At 38.4% G+C, this 14,457-nt stretch overlaps 1 protein-coding gene across 4 annotated transcripts in view; it reads left to right on the top strand.

Moving 5' to 3' along the window:
• Positions 1-14,457, top strand: part of LOC122564926 (far upstream element-binding protein 3-like) — an 87,436-nt gene that overhangs the window by 64,496 nt on the left and 8,483 nt on the right. For all 4 annotated transcript variants that reach the window (XM_043720416.1, XM_043720414.1, XM_043720418.1 and 1 more), the window contains 4 exons: positions 1,938-2,038; positions 3,887-4,031; positions 12,665-12,828; positions 13,714-13,787. In XM_043720416.1, the coding sequence (XP_043576351.1) occupies positions 1,938-2,038; positions 3,887-4,031; positions 12,665-12,828; positions 13,714-13,787 (484 nt within the window). The remainder of the gene's footprint in view (positions 1-1,937; positions 2,039-3,886; positions 4,032-12,664; positions 12,829-13,713; positions 13,788-14,457) is intronic.

The following is a 14,457-nucleotide window of genomic DNA, read 5'->3' as shown; positions in this document are numbered from 1 at the left end:
ATATCTCTGTTGATTCATCTTAGTGTGAGGTTCAGGGGACACTGGGAGTTTTCAGTAAGTCATTCAGACCATCCTTTAGAGACTAACTTGACAAACTCTAATTCTTCAGCATCACTGCTAAGTGAGATTCTGTATATTCAACATAAGCAGTAGTACTTCCTGGCTTAATTTTCTTTCTTTGACACCTCTGCTCCAATAACTGATGGGTTGAAAGCCGTTGCACTCACTGCTTCCATGGAAATAAGCTAATTCTGTTCAGATATTTTTCTATGTAATAAATGCTACTCTGGGTAGTGCCTTTGCCCATAGTGCAAATATTGGGACTATCAAAAGTATAAGATTATTCAGATGTAGCAGTCATATTATTCCAACTTTACTGTCCAGCTCTTCCTATGCTAAGATGGTGCTTATCAATTCAAATAATTAAATCGTAAGTTCAGTCTGACTTAACAGTTAAAATTCACAGCTGAAAAAGATTGGTAAGACTGCTGTTGTGGTGCAATGTTGGTGTCCCAAGCCCTGGATCAAGAGACCCAGGTTCAAGACCCACTTGTTCCAGAGCTGTGCAATAACATCTTTGTACAGGGTGATTTGAGAAATTAGTATGGTGCAGTGGTAGTATCTGAGCCAGGAGGCCTGGGTTCAAGTCCCACCTGTTCCACAGGTATGAAATAACCTTGTTGAGCAGGTTGATTAGAAAATAAATTAAAAACAAACACACTCCTCCGCTTCGTCTGCTGTAACCCACCCCAGCTCTGCCCTATCCCCTCTTCTCCCTCACCTGGCATCTATCCTCACCCCTGTGTTCCTCTGTTTGCTCTTTCCCTCTCTGATTGTCCCCTCTCCCTCATGCTGAACAACTCACCACCCACCATGGAAACACGCCCTTTGGTCCCAACTAGTTCACACCGACCATGTTCCCAAACTAAACTAGTTCACCTACCTGTGTTTTGCCCTTAACCCTCCAAATGTTTCCTTTTAAAGTACTTACCTAAATGTCTTTTAAACATTGTACTGTGCCTGCATCCACCACTTTCTCTGCCAATTCATTCCATGTATGAAACAGTGTTTTAAAAAAAAAATTGCCCTCAAATGTCCTTTTTAAATCTATCTTCTCTCACCTTAAAAAAATGCCACCTTGTTTTGAACTCCTCCACCTTAGGGAAAGACTTTTGCTATTCACCTTACCTATGCCCCTCATGATTTTATAACCTCTAAGGTTTCCCCTCAACCTCCTACGCTCCAGTGAAAAAAGTCCCAGCCTATTTTTATAACTCAAACCCTCCATGCTTGGTTACATCCTAGTAAATCTTTTCTGAGCCCTCTCCAAGTTGATAATATCCTTCCTATAACATGGAGACCAGGACTGCACAAAGTACTCCAGAAGAGGCCTCACCAATGCCCTGTGCAACTGCAACATGATGTCCCAACCCCTAAACTCAAAGATCTGAACAATGAAGGCAAGAATGCTAATAGCCTTCTTAATCACCCTGTCCACCTGTGAAGCAAATTTCAGAGTTATGCGTCCAAGCCCCTAGGTCTCTCTACTCTCCAACACTACCCAGGACTCTAGTTAGTTGTATAAATCCTACCCTTGGTTATTTTACCGAAATGCAATACCTTGCATTTATCCAAATTAAACTCCAACTGCCACATGTGACCAACCACTGCCTTGTTGCCAACCAGATCTGTATCTATACACCCCTTAATTCCAAATTATCTGCAACTCAATTTCAATTATTGTCTGTTCATACAGTTGTTTACATGATGTTTGGCATTGCTGTCTGATTACTTACGTTCAACCATACAGCCACCCTTTCCCTCATTGGGTTTTAAAATATTTATTTTGCATTTCATCCATAGTTTTTAGAAACATAAAAATAAAAGGACAGTCCTTACAAAATGTGTGTCACTTAGCAACCTTTTTCTCCTTCCAGATGATGGTATAATGACAGACAGAATTGCTCAGGTGATGGGACCTCCAGATAGGTGTCAACATGCTTCTCATATGATTAATGAACTTATTCATACTGCGCAGGTGAGGAACTAAGTGCTTAAATGCTCTTATTCAGCAAAGAAAGTTACACTGATGATGTGCAGTCTTCACTTCCTTTAATTTTCTTTTACATGATCTAAGTGGAACAAACCAACATAAAAGATCTGGAAATTTTCAAAGCACAAAATCTTTTATCCTCATGTTCACAATTCAGTTCACTTGAGCTGTAAGTTACATGGCCCTCAAGTTAGAGATCGTGCTGCTTCAGCAAGACTCCTTCAAATTGGGCTAATTTGCTGGGGTGCATGGGAATTAGTGGATACATTTTCATCTCAGAAAATATTTAATTAATTAAGAAATTGACTAATGTGCATTAATCAAATTATTAAATGGTCAGCAGGTCTGGCAGCATCGTGAAGATGCAACAGAGTTAGCATTTTGAATCTAGTGACTCTTCAAGACTCAACAATAACTGTTTTCTCCCCACAAATGCTGCCATACCTGAGTTTCTCCAGCAATTTGTTTTGTTTCAGAATTCCAGCATATGAAGTTCTTTGTTTTGTTAAATGGTTCAGTAGTTCTTTTTAAAAAAAAACACTTTCAGTAATTTTAAATTGAGTTACTTAGAGCTGGAGGGCAGGACATTGTTTTGAGGATTCTTATTTATGGTGACAGGACCATATCAGCTATATTAATACGACACCAGGTTGCCACTCAAATACATCAATGAATACTTGATCATGGAGGGCAAAGAAGCAATTCTGTTTTATTAAGCTGCTTAGTTGCATTTGTTCATGAAATGTTTTAATTTTGTGTCTGGGTGAATGAATTGAAGCATGACCCAACCAACGCAATTTCAAACCTATTTTGTACATGCATGATTATGTCCAAAATAGAATGTTTACTTATTTCATTTGTTGTTTCTCAAATCCATTGATTTCTTTATTCTTATTCATTATCCATTTTATTTAATTTTGCATCAGTTTGTTTTGTCTCCATTCCTTCCTCACTTAGGTTTCTTCCTCTCTGAAGGTGCTGGCACATAGGATTCCATGGGCACTTCGCCCAGTGTATTCTAGACATCTATGCTTTGTATCCTAGGCACAAAGGCATTGACAAACTAATTCAATAGACTTCATACTCTATTTGCTACTACACCTGTTATTAGGGAAGTTTTGCAATATGAGGTTGAGATTTAGTGTTTATGGGTCTTTGAACAGATTTTTCAGAAGTCTCTTTTCTTACTCAATTATTCAAAATTGCCTGTAGTTTAACAATTAAACCACCATCAAGTCAAAGTATTGAATTCAATGAAAGGTAGAATCTTGGGTTTAAAATGGGACTTTAATTCTGTCAAAAAGCTTATTTCCTTCTCAAGTACTGATCCTGATACTTGGTCGAGACTTTGGATCTGTAATGCCATGAGAGTTAACCAGGGTATCTTAAAATATCCTGACTGCAGGTGCAAAGTAAGAAAGCAGAAAAATTGTAAACATTTCCCATTTAACTTGGACCATTTCAGTTTGAATTGCTACAGTAAACTACTGTATAAATTTTGAAGTAAAAGCAACTATAAAATATTGTGACTAATCTGTTGGATCCATAAAGTTAACTGACAGGCATTGCAATACTGATTTCATTCCATTAGATGGAGTGTATTTACGTAGTTCACTGAATCCTCTTTTTGGAAGTACAACTGTTGAAATGGGGGCAGGGGCTCTCAATACCTGACATCTCCTGAATCATCAAGCTAATTGTATGCCTCAAAGATTCAATTTATCTGCTTCTGTTTGGTGTGATTTGATAATTAATTAAAACCGTAGTATCAATTGTAACAAAATCTATTTGTATTTCTACTCTCCATTGTTTAATATGTATTCCTTCTTTCAGGAAAGAGATGGTCAGTCTGGATTTGGCGGTCCTGGAAGAGGACGGGGTAGGGGTCGTAGTGACTGGAATATGGGACCTCCAGGTGGCATGCAGGAGATAACATATACAATACCCGCTGATAAATGTGGCTTAGTTATTGGAAGAGGTATGAAGATGAGCTAATAATGCTGAACCCAGTTGAAAGCATCTCTCAGCTATAGTAATCACTCTATGAAATAGAAAACTAATGATGTTGAAAAAAATCTAGCAATGGCACAGACGAGGCACATGCATAGCAGTGGGAGGGGGTACATTTTTGGTAGGGGAGAACAAAAGATCTTGCATTAGTTTCTATTTGTTAACTCACTTTTTTTTTAATCCACTTGTGGGGTGAGTGTCATTGACTCAGCATTTATTGCCTATTCCAGACTGATCTTTCGAGAGTGTTGGTGAGCCAGCTTCATGAATTGCTGCAGTCTGTGTTGTGGGTATATCCACAATGATGTTAGTGAGGATTTTTCTTGGTTTGATTTGGAAAGACTAGTGATGTTACTTGGATTGTTCCTTTGGCATCATAATGTTGTGTCTCTCACTAGGAGAAGTGAAAAGGTATAACTGTTCTTATTTTTTCAACTATACCATATCTGTGTGTTTTCGAACTCTCTCTCATACTTTGCAAAGTTGAAAGTTTGTTACTGACAGTCTCTTCTCTTAGCTGCTTCAGTGTAATCTGGGATAACTACATTTTGAGCCATCACTTTGAGGATTAATTATTCAGCAGAGTGAACTCTTCAGGTTGCGTAGAAATAATTCAGTTGCTTAATTGTATTTGTAGATGACATGAAGTTGCCCACTCACTTGAGCCAATTTCTTCCACAGTATGAGAAGAAAGTTATCAGAAGTTAGGAAGCGATTCTGGCAAGTTGTCTGCATTTCTCTGCATGGATGAAGTGCTGTTTCAGTTCTCAAACAATTAAACTAATGTGAGTAGTTTAACCCCTTGAGAACTGCAACAGCCTTTCCATTTCAATGCTTCCTGTAATGCAGGATAAAACTATTCCACAAAAGCTGAGGTGTTTAGAGTCAACACATTTCATAGCTGTTTGTTTCCAGCTACATTGGTGGGATAGGTTATGTTGAGGTTTTCCCAGGCCATCTCTGCTGGCTATAGAATGTGTGGATTTTTTCTACTTGAATTCTAGTTTCCAATCATCTGTATAGAGTAGGTTGACAGGCTAGAATGTTGATGTTTCGAGTCAGACTATTCCATATGACGTTTCTTTTAATTCCATACTTTAAACTATTCTGCTTTAATGATCGCAAACATGTATCGTTCCAGAGAGGGAAATATATGAAGGTCTTGGATGCAGAGTAACTATAGTCATTGAGTTGCTTTAAAACAAGGATAAAGGATCAGCATTTTAAACTGTAGTCCACAATTTTGTATTTTTCCTCATCGTGCATTAATAACATAACAATAACATACGAACAAACTATTGCCTCTGAAAATGTCACTATTAGCCAATACAGGAAGTTGGGAACACTAGCCTGCACGTGGCCAGAGCAAGTGAGTTGTCCTGTTAATGACAGCATTTGTATTGCTGCACGGCACCCATTAATAATCGGAGTGGTAAAATGTACCTCTCAGAGGCTTTTGTATTTCTTGAGGTGATATTTTTCCCTCCTTTGTCTTGTGGTGTCAGTAAAGTTGAGGCAGCTGTCAGGGATACATATTGAATTCAGCTTTATAATAGTGAGTGGTGTGACATTTGTGCTCTCTATGTAATGGCTGCTGTCAGTTTGCTTTACATTGGCTAGTAGTGACATTTCCTTTCACTAGCCTGAATACACCTTTCTAACCAACAGGGCACATACTCTAACCAGAAAATAAAAGTTTAAAACTGTGCACAAGCAATTTTTATGGTCTTTCAGTATTATAGAAATCAGGCAATTGCCCCTCAATCCAACCAGAATGGGTTCTGCAACGTGAACACCCTCCCACATTAGACACTGACTCATTTGAAGTGCACACAATGGACAGGGCACTGGGAAATTGCAAAAAGATCGTGAGACAAATTGCAGTTATTCTCCAACATTCTCTGAAAATTTGAAAGCAACAGTAGGTATTTTACAGCCACTAATCTTCTGCAATAGCATTCTCATCCAATTTTTTGGCATTCTACCTTTTGCCAATTCACACTGGCATTCTTCCCACTCCTAGTTCAAGCAGGTGTCTTCCGCCAGTTAGCAGATTCAAACCCTGATCCCATCCCTTTGCGTTGGTTGTCCCAACATTCCCAGCTTCCACTTATATGACGCTAGTTGTTGCATGCACTGTGGAGAATTCTTTATGACACTATCTACCCATGGTGTGCAGCAGACTTTAAATTCATGGATCTGCACCAGCAAAGATGACAGAAACCACTGTGAAAGGAAACTCGTGGAACAGAGAAGGCAAATTTTCCAGTTTCAATTTTCTTGTTTGGATAATGTTGGTTGAATTAAGCATAGGATGTGATAGTGAAGAATAAATTGCTAAGTCCAGTGGAAGTGGTTCCATTTTGAACTAGTTTTGTATCTTCACTCTTCTGTGATATGCCCTCTACCAAAAGTATTACTAAAGAAAATTCACTTCCTCTTATGCATTCTGTCTCAAATACTCTAAAGTTCTATATGAATAGTCAGTATGGATTTAAGTTTGTTTGCTGAGCTAGAAGGTTCATTTTCAGATGTTTCATCACCATATTAGGTAACATCATCAGTGAGCCTCCAGTGAAGTACTGGTGTTATGACCTGCTTTCTATTTGTGTTTAGGTTTACTTGGGTTGGTGATGTCATTTCCTGCTGTTTTTCTCAGCGTGTGTTAAATGGGGTCCAAGTCGATGTGTTTGTTGATAGAGTTCTGGTTGGAATGCCATGCTTCTTGGAGTTCTCGTGAGTGTTTCTGCTTGGCTTGTCCTAGGATGGATGTATTGTCCCAGTCGAAGTGGTGTTCCTCATCTGTATGTAAGGATACTAGTGATAGTGGGTCATGTCTTTTTGTGGCTAGTTGATGTTCATTTATCGTGGTGGCTACTTTTCTGCCTGTTTGTCCAATGTAGTGTTTGTTACAATCCTTGCAAGGTATTTTGTAAATGACATTTGTTTTGCTTGTTGTCTGCAATTGGGTCTTTTAAGTTCATTAGATGAGAGCTCACGATGTTAGGGGCAAGTTACTGGCATGGATAGAGAATTTGCTGGCTGGCAGAAAGCAATGAGTGGGGTTAAAAGGTCTTTTTTTCAGGATGGTATCTGTTAACTAGTAGAGTTCCACAGGGGTCAGTGTTAGGACCACAACTATTCACGTTAGACATAAATGATCTGGAAGAATAACTGAGGATATTTTTGCCAAGTTTGCAAGTTGCTAAATTTTCAAATGACACAAAGATAAATGGAGGGACAAGTAGTATTAAAGAAGCAAGGAGGCTGCAGAAGGACTTGGACAAGCTAAGAGGGGGAGCAAATAAGTGACAAGTGGCATTCAATGTGGGAAAGTGAGAGGTTATGTACTTGGTAGGAAGAATATAAGCATAGATTATTTTCTAAATGGGGAAAGCACAAAGGGATTTAGAAACCTTAGTTCAGAATTCTCAATTGATTCAGTTTTCAGTTGGGAAGGCAAATGCAATTTTGCATTTGTTTCAAGTGGACTAGAATATAAGAGCAGGGTTTGTTGGGTGAGTCTGTATAAGGCTCTGGTCAAACCACATTTGGGATATGGTGAGCAGTCTGTAAAGAAAGGTGTGCTGGTGTTTGAGGGGGTGAAGATGAGGTTTACAATGATTCTGGGAATGAAGAGCTTGTCATATGAGGAGGAGTTACGATCTCTGTCTGTGCTCAAAGTTTAGAAGGATGAGGGGGCATCCGATTGAAACTTACAGAATACTGAGAGACCTGGATTTAGTGGACACAGCAAAGATGTTTCCATTAGTAGGAGAGACTAGGAACCTTAGAGTGAAGAGATGACCCTTCAGAACTGAAATGAGGAATTTCTTCAACCAGAAGGTGGCAAGTCTGTGGAACTCATTGCCACGGTAGACTGTGGAGACCAAGTCATTGAGTGTATTTAAGACCAAGATGGATAGGTTCTTGATTAGTATGGGGATCAAGGATTTATGGTGGAAAGGCAGGAAAATGAGGTTGAGAAACCTATCAGCCATGATTGAATGGTGGAACAGATTTATTAGGCCAAATGGCTTAATTTTGCTTTGATATTTTAATGTCTTGTAAATTTTGGATTGTTGAAAAGTTGGGTTGATAGTTATAAAAGTTGTCAATTTACTTTTTCCTTGGGAGCTTGGTGTTTCTTAAAAGTAGGGATTTACAGTGGTCTTGTTTGGCAGGGGTTGGTCCACAGTGGAATCATTTCATGGACCCTGGAAGAAGTGTGAATGGTCTGAACTCCTTCTCATTCTGACCTTGATGTTTAGTGTTGTTGTGTTTTAATGTCTTTGTAATGTCTAGATTTGATCGTTCCAAAGCACTTGCAGTGATTTCTCAAGTTCCATCCTCCCTAAATTTGACATTCAAAATTCTGCTGCCCATTACTTTTAATTAAGCTCCTCTGCTCAATGGCCTAGATTTATTTCCGGTCTTGCAATGCCTTGATTTTAAAAATTCTCATGTTTGTTTAAAAGCCTTCCATGGCCTCTCCCCTATTTATCTGTGTAATCTCCCCATTCCCCTAACCCTCTGAGATATCTGCATTCTCTAATTCTGGCTGATTAGGCATGCTCAGTTTTAATCTCACTCTCGTTGATGGCTAAGCCTTCTGTTGTGTAGAGCCTTAGCTGTGGTAATTCCTCAGTTTACCTCTCCATGCTTCAAAGTCACACTTCTCCGAAAATCTATCATTGACCAAACTTCTGGTCACCTGACCCATTTTCTTCCGATGTTTTAGTTTGTTATGATACTTTTGAAAAATACCTTGGAATTTTTTTATTGTGTTAAAGGTGTTATATAAATAAGTTTGCAGAAAAATTTGTAGTGTATAATGCAATATTTAAGAACCTGCTGGTGATGGTCAGAACGTACTGAGGTGCTGTTTTAAGAATGTTAGACAGCATTAAAGCATACTGGCCAATTATGCTTTTCCTTTCTAACTTTCTGTTGCCAATAGATTGTCACTATTAGAGGTTAGTGTTTTGTGCTTAAGTGGATTATTAAATGGAGAGCTCTCTAAGGGTGTGGACAAATCCATAACACGTGATATTGAATGGATAATTCACAAAATTAAACAAAGCGAAGTGTCTGGCCAAAACTGATACCCTCATTCAAATATTGCATTGGGTTTTTTTTAATAAAAGCGCAGCCTTGGATTCCGCCCCCCCCAAAAACCATTAACTGGGTTTAAAATCTCAACAATTTCAACAGTATAACTGGAGCTAACTTAATCAAACCGTTTTACTGCTTTATTCTGTTAATATGAACTGTATATGTCAAGTGTTCAGCGTTTGTTTTTGATGTCCAGTGTTTGTCATTTATTCCTGTTATTTTACTACAAATTGCAAAATAATTAGAAAAAGAGTCATTTTAAAAGTATTTAAAGGCATTTTTGCTTTGTCAAGTCTGAGATCTTTGAAGTCTGGTTTTGGAGAGTTAAACTTTGTCGGACTCCTTTACATTTTCATGAAGAGAATAATGAAGTGGCTTAAATTTCTGACACCACCCTTGACCTGTTTTAACTAAACTAATGATGGTTGAATGGAGCTGTTTTTAAGATGAAATGTGACTGAGATCACCCAAAATTTGTTCTCTTCTACCGCACCAACACCCCCCCCCCTTCCATTCTGCTGCCCCACAAAACCCACATTAAAAAAGATCAGTTCATTTGACTATATTGTGGTTGTGAGAACAGGGGCGGGTGAAGAAGCACACGCTTTGAAAAACCAGGCCCTCATTGTGCGCATCCACAGCTTAATGTGAGTTACAATGTGCTGAAGCTAATGTGACATTAATTGTTGGTGGTTGAGGGTTCGGTTCATGATCTTGTGTGAATCTCCCCTCACCACCCGTCCCTCTTTGGAGGGAGTGTAATTGAAATCTGACTGCATAACCAGTATTTCACGGGTCTTTTCAGGATCACTCTATCGCCCAGTCTCTAAAGTTGATGTCCAGCATTGCCTTTTCAGTGGCTCTGACCAGCTGAAAGAATTCTGAAAAGGCAGTGAGGCAATAGAAACGTCAAGTGCTTTCTCTGTTGGGTGAAGGCAGGAGCTAGAAGATAAATCGTTACTTCTCTTCGCCATATTACCATGATAAAAAAAAAATTGATGGATAATTCTCTAGTGCTGGGCAGTGTCACTGCTGTCTTTTTACTGGTTTGATTAATTGCTTTACAATTTTCATCAAGTACCATTGCAGTCGGTTTCACATTGCACCCCTGTCAGGTGGAAGAATAGACTGACTGTTGAACGTGTCTGTGACTGGCCACCAAGCGTCTTGTGAGTGACCTCCCCCAGTGGGTGCATTAACCACCAAGGGCACCCCTTTGGACTCACTGGAGGAAGGGGACAGTGAGAGAAACAGTCAGAGCAAGCATACACAACTCAACAAGTAATTGATGTTAGGACATAAACATTAGATTTTAATCAGCGTGCGGGTTTGAAAAGCCTTTGAGCTCAGATTGTTTGGTGAATAAAGCAGTGAAGAGAAGGCGTAAATTGGCTACATCTAGGAAGGCCACGCTTTAATTGATTTTGTAGGGGAATAGCATCGTTTTTTTTACGTTCCTTGGCTTTCAATATGTTTAACAGGTACTTTCCCTGCTGTCTGCAAACATTACAAAAGGATGCAATTAAAAAGGCACTTTCCACAGTAACTGTTTGGGGGAGGGTAAGAATTGAGCTATGAGAGAAATCTTAGTGACTGAACTTCTTTAACACATGAATTTCAATTTAGTACTTGCTGCAGGCATTTTACAGGCATTACATTTTATAGGATATATTTTATTAAAGTCAAAGTTATAGGTTAACCATTGACATGGTTTTAAGGAGCAAACTGCCAATAAAGTATGTTAAATAATTTTAGAACTCATTTTAAAACTTGTTTGAATTCTACTCTCTGAATTAAGTGCCTTCAGTTTGATCTGCAGTGAGGAACATATTTTTCTGAATTTTGTAATGGTGTTGTCAAACCTAGAGGTTACAGCATTAATAAAGTTTGCACCATTGTTCATTGGAGTTTTTGCATGGGCGCTTGCAATTGTTGTTATAAGTTAAATGTCCTGACCTGATTTTGTCACAGGAATTGTTAACATCATAGCTCACTCTGGACAGAGGTTTACTCTTCTAAAACTCAAATGGGCAGGAAAGAAATTTCCCAACAACTGATTGCATTTAACTCCTGCTATATTTGCGTATCTATTCCATAAGGTGTTATCCGTAAGATTTTTATGGGTGCATGCTCATTAATTCCTGCTTGTATATTTAGTAAGCAATTTACATTTTCCTACAAGAACATGGTCAATGTGTAAAATATTTTAAATTGTTTGTGCCATTAATTTCAGTATTTTCTCTCTATCTCTTTCTCTCTACCACTCCTTCTCACCAAATTAACCAAGAAAAAAGGTTTTAACACAGCACAGTGAGAGATGTGTTTTTATTAAATTAGCCAGTTTGGTGTATCTGATCTAGAATTTTGCATTTGTTGTGAACAAGGGTATTCCCACAGATCAGATTAGTGTATTTTGAAGATATTTCTTATGACCATAAAATCAAGCAAAGGTATTTGCTTTGCTGTATTGGCTGTGTTTGTATGATTGAGCTTCCTGTCCATCACACCCACTATATTCTGACATGTCTCTAAGTGCCAACTAAAATTGCTGCAAGTAAAATGTTTGATGCTTGTTGGTGGGCTATAGAAGGTTCAAATTATCATATGTTGCAAGTCCTCTACAAAGATCAGATTCTTGGGGATTAGTTTCGAGCTGCAAAACGTTGGTTTGTTAATGAATGCTCACCATGCAACTATATGCAATGTTGTTTTTCTTTTGGGCTTACTGAATCCTGCTTTGTACTCTAGTGAAGTAGCTGAGGCTTATGTACTTAATTACTTAATGAAGGAAATTTCAAACCCCACTACCATACCAACACTTCCTCATTTGAGCTTTGTATTTCAGGGATTTTACTTGCTTTTGGGAGTGGTAGTGCACATACGTGCATTTGAAGAATTGTCTTATGGTCCTTTGGAGATCATGTCACCAGGGTCAAGGCTGTATGCCTGACCAATGGTCACATGTAACAATGGGTTATGAATGTAGTCTCTTTATCTTTGTAAATACCCTTTACCCTTTCTAGTATATCAGAGGTATGAGGCTGAAAACTTTCCCGATTGACATTAAAAACCATAGTTTCACATGTGCAGACTAGTTTGATTTTAGTCAGGCTGTAGTACAACTCAACTCTATGACCAATTAATTTTCAGTGGAACTGAAGTCATTAATTTTGATTGTTGTCTTGGCCTATGCTTCTGTTCTGTTGTCTTAGCTATTTTTTTAACATGTTTCACTAATGTAAGAAGCAAATCGCTAACGTAAATGTTTTAGCATCTGCATTTGTTTCAGGGGTGGTTCATGTTAGGTTATGTTTTCAACTAGTTTGTGAATACCCGATATTACTGCAGAATTACTAGACAATAATCTGTAATCGGTCTATAACTAAGTTAAGTTTTTTTTTTATTGTTGATGAGTTGTATTTTGGTATGAAATGTATTGTTAACTCTGTTCTAAGGGCACTTTAATATTTCCATCTCATTCTTCAGGGGGAGAGACGATCAAAAGCATCAACCAGCAAACAGGAGCACATGTAGAACTACAGAGAAATCCACCACCAAATTCTGATCCTAATATTCGAATATTCATTATCCGTGGAGCTCTACAACAGATTGAGCATGCTCGACAGTTAATAGAAGAAAAAATCAATGGGGTGAGATTTTATTCCATTTTTTGACTGCTGTTTTCCATTTCTTTCATCTCAATCTATGCTTCACAGTTTAGTTTTGTTCCAGACTTTTTTTAGCCTTCAATAAAGCTCCACTGCAGATACATGTCAATGCTGCTGCATGATGACATATTAACATCTGTTGATTTATTTACCCCTATGAGAAAGTTTTAATATCAGAGTCATGTACTTTCTCAATCCCCTTCTTTTTGAGTGTTCCCTCTGCGTTGTGCAGGGCCTGTTATCTTTCAAAATAACTCATTCCTCAAGTTCATAGAATCCTAAAATGTTGCAGCTCAGAAGAAGCCACTGACTCATAACTGGGATGGTTGGTTGAAAGAGTTATCAAAATTTCTGGTCTGTGCTAATCATTAAGAATTTTGATTGTTTATCGAATAGAGATTAAAATTTTTAAAAATGAAAGTTTTTTTTTAAACAATGGTGCTTGCAGTAAACAATTTGAAGGACTCTGAGTTCATAACTGTCAGCCTTGGCTGAGTGATATCACACTCCTATCTGATGCAGAAGGAAGTATGTTCAGACCCAACTTCATAGATTTGAACACAACCTCTGCTGAGACTTCTGCAAAGAAGTGAGTATTGTACCATCTCACAGATGAGCTATTGAATAAAGACTGAGTCTCTCATAAAAGGTCTCGCATTATGTTTCAGTAAACAGCAGAGCAGTTCTCCCAGTAACCTGATCACTTGTATCTAAAACAAATGATCTTGTCGCTAATATAATTTTTGCTTATGGAACTTCCTTGTGACCAAATTGTTTGCTGTTCTCACATTACAACTCAAAATGAAATAATTCTTCACTTAAAAGTTCTTTCTCTTTCTTAAACACTTCCTTTTTGTGCACTTTCAGGGTCCAGGACCTGGTGGCCCTGGAGGGTTTAACACAAGCCCTTATAGTCAAGGACCACCTGGACACCATCAAAAGTAAGCAACATAATTCTGCAGTAATTTCATTTTAAGCTGGGACAATTGCCTTCACTTATGTGAGTGGAGGGGCATTGCGAAGTTTCAACAATGTGTGGTTTCTACCTACCTTATTTCAAAGCTTTGAGTTTTTTGGTCAGAATTTCTGATAAATATATGCATGCCTCACCAAGTTTTGAATCTCTGATTAAGCTATTGAAAAATCCTTCAATAATAATCCCATGACATAGGAACAGAAGTAGGCCATTCAACCCACATTTACTTCCTCATTTCAATGAGATCACATCTGGTTCAATCCTTGGCTCCACTTTCTTTCCTTCCCCCTAATGGATGGACTCTGACTCTGACCATACAAGTATATCCCGCTGTCAAAATGCAGGTCAAGGTTAGCCTGGACCCCATGTGTGCACAGTTTAGCTATTTAAAAGGCCGCTCACTGGAGTTACATTACTGGTAACTCTGCCACTGTTTGTCTGATTAGGAAAACCAACATTTTGCAACTTGCCCTTCCAAGTCTTGGTCATGAGCCAGGCTTGCTAATTAGTAAATTGCTCCTGGGGTATTGCAGGTCTGCCTGGTTCATGCATAAACCCATGCCTACATCGAAGGCCTTCGCAAGTAATAATTATCTTACCTTGCAGTGTTGCCTTAGAATCAAGACCTTAGTTTT

The sequence above is a fragment of the Chiloscyllium plagiosum genome, chromosome 30 (assembly GCF_004010195.1).
Source record: "Chiloscyllium plagiosum isolate BGI_BamShark_2017 chromosome 30, ASM401019v2, whole genome shotgun sequence".
Taxonomy (NCBI): domain Eukaryota; kingdom Metazoa; phylum Chordata; class Chondrichthyes; order Orectolobiformes; family Hemiscylliidae; genus Chiloscyllium; species Chiloscyllium plagiosum.
This window is presented reverse-complemented; position numbering and strand designations above follow the sequence as displayed.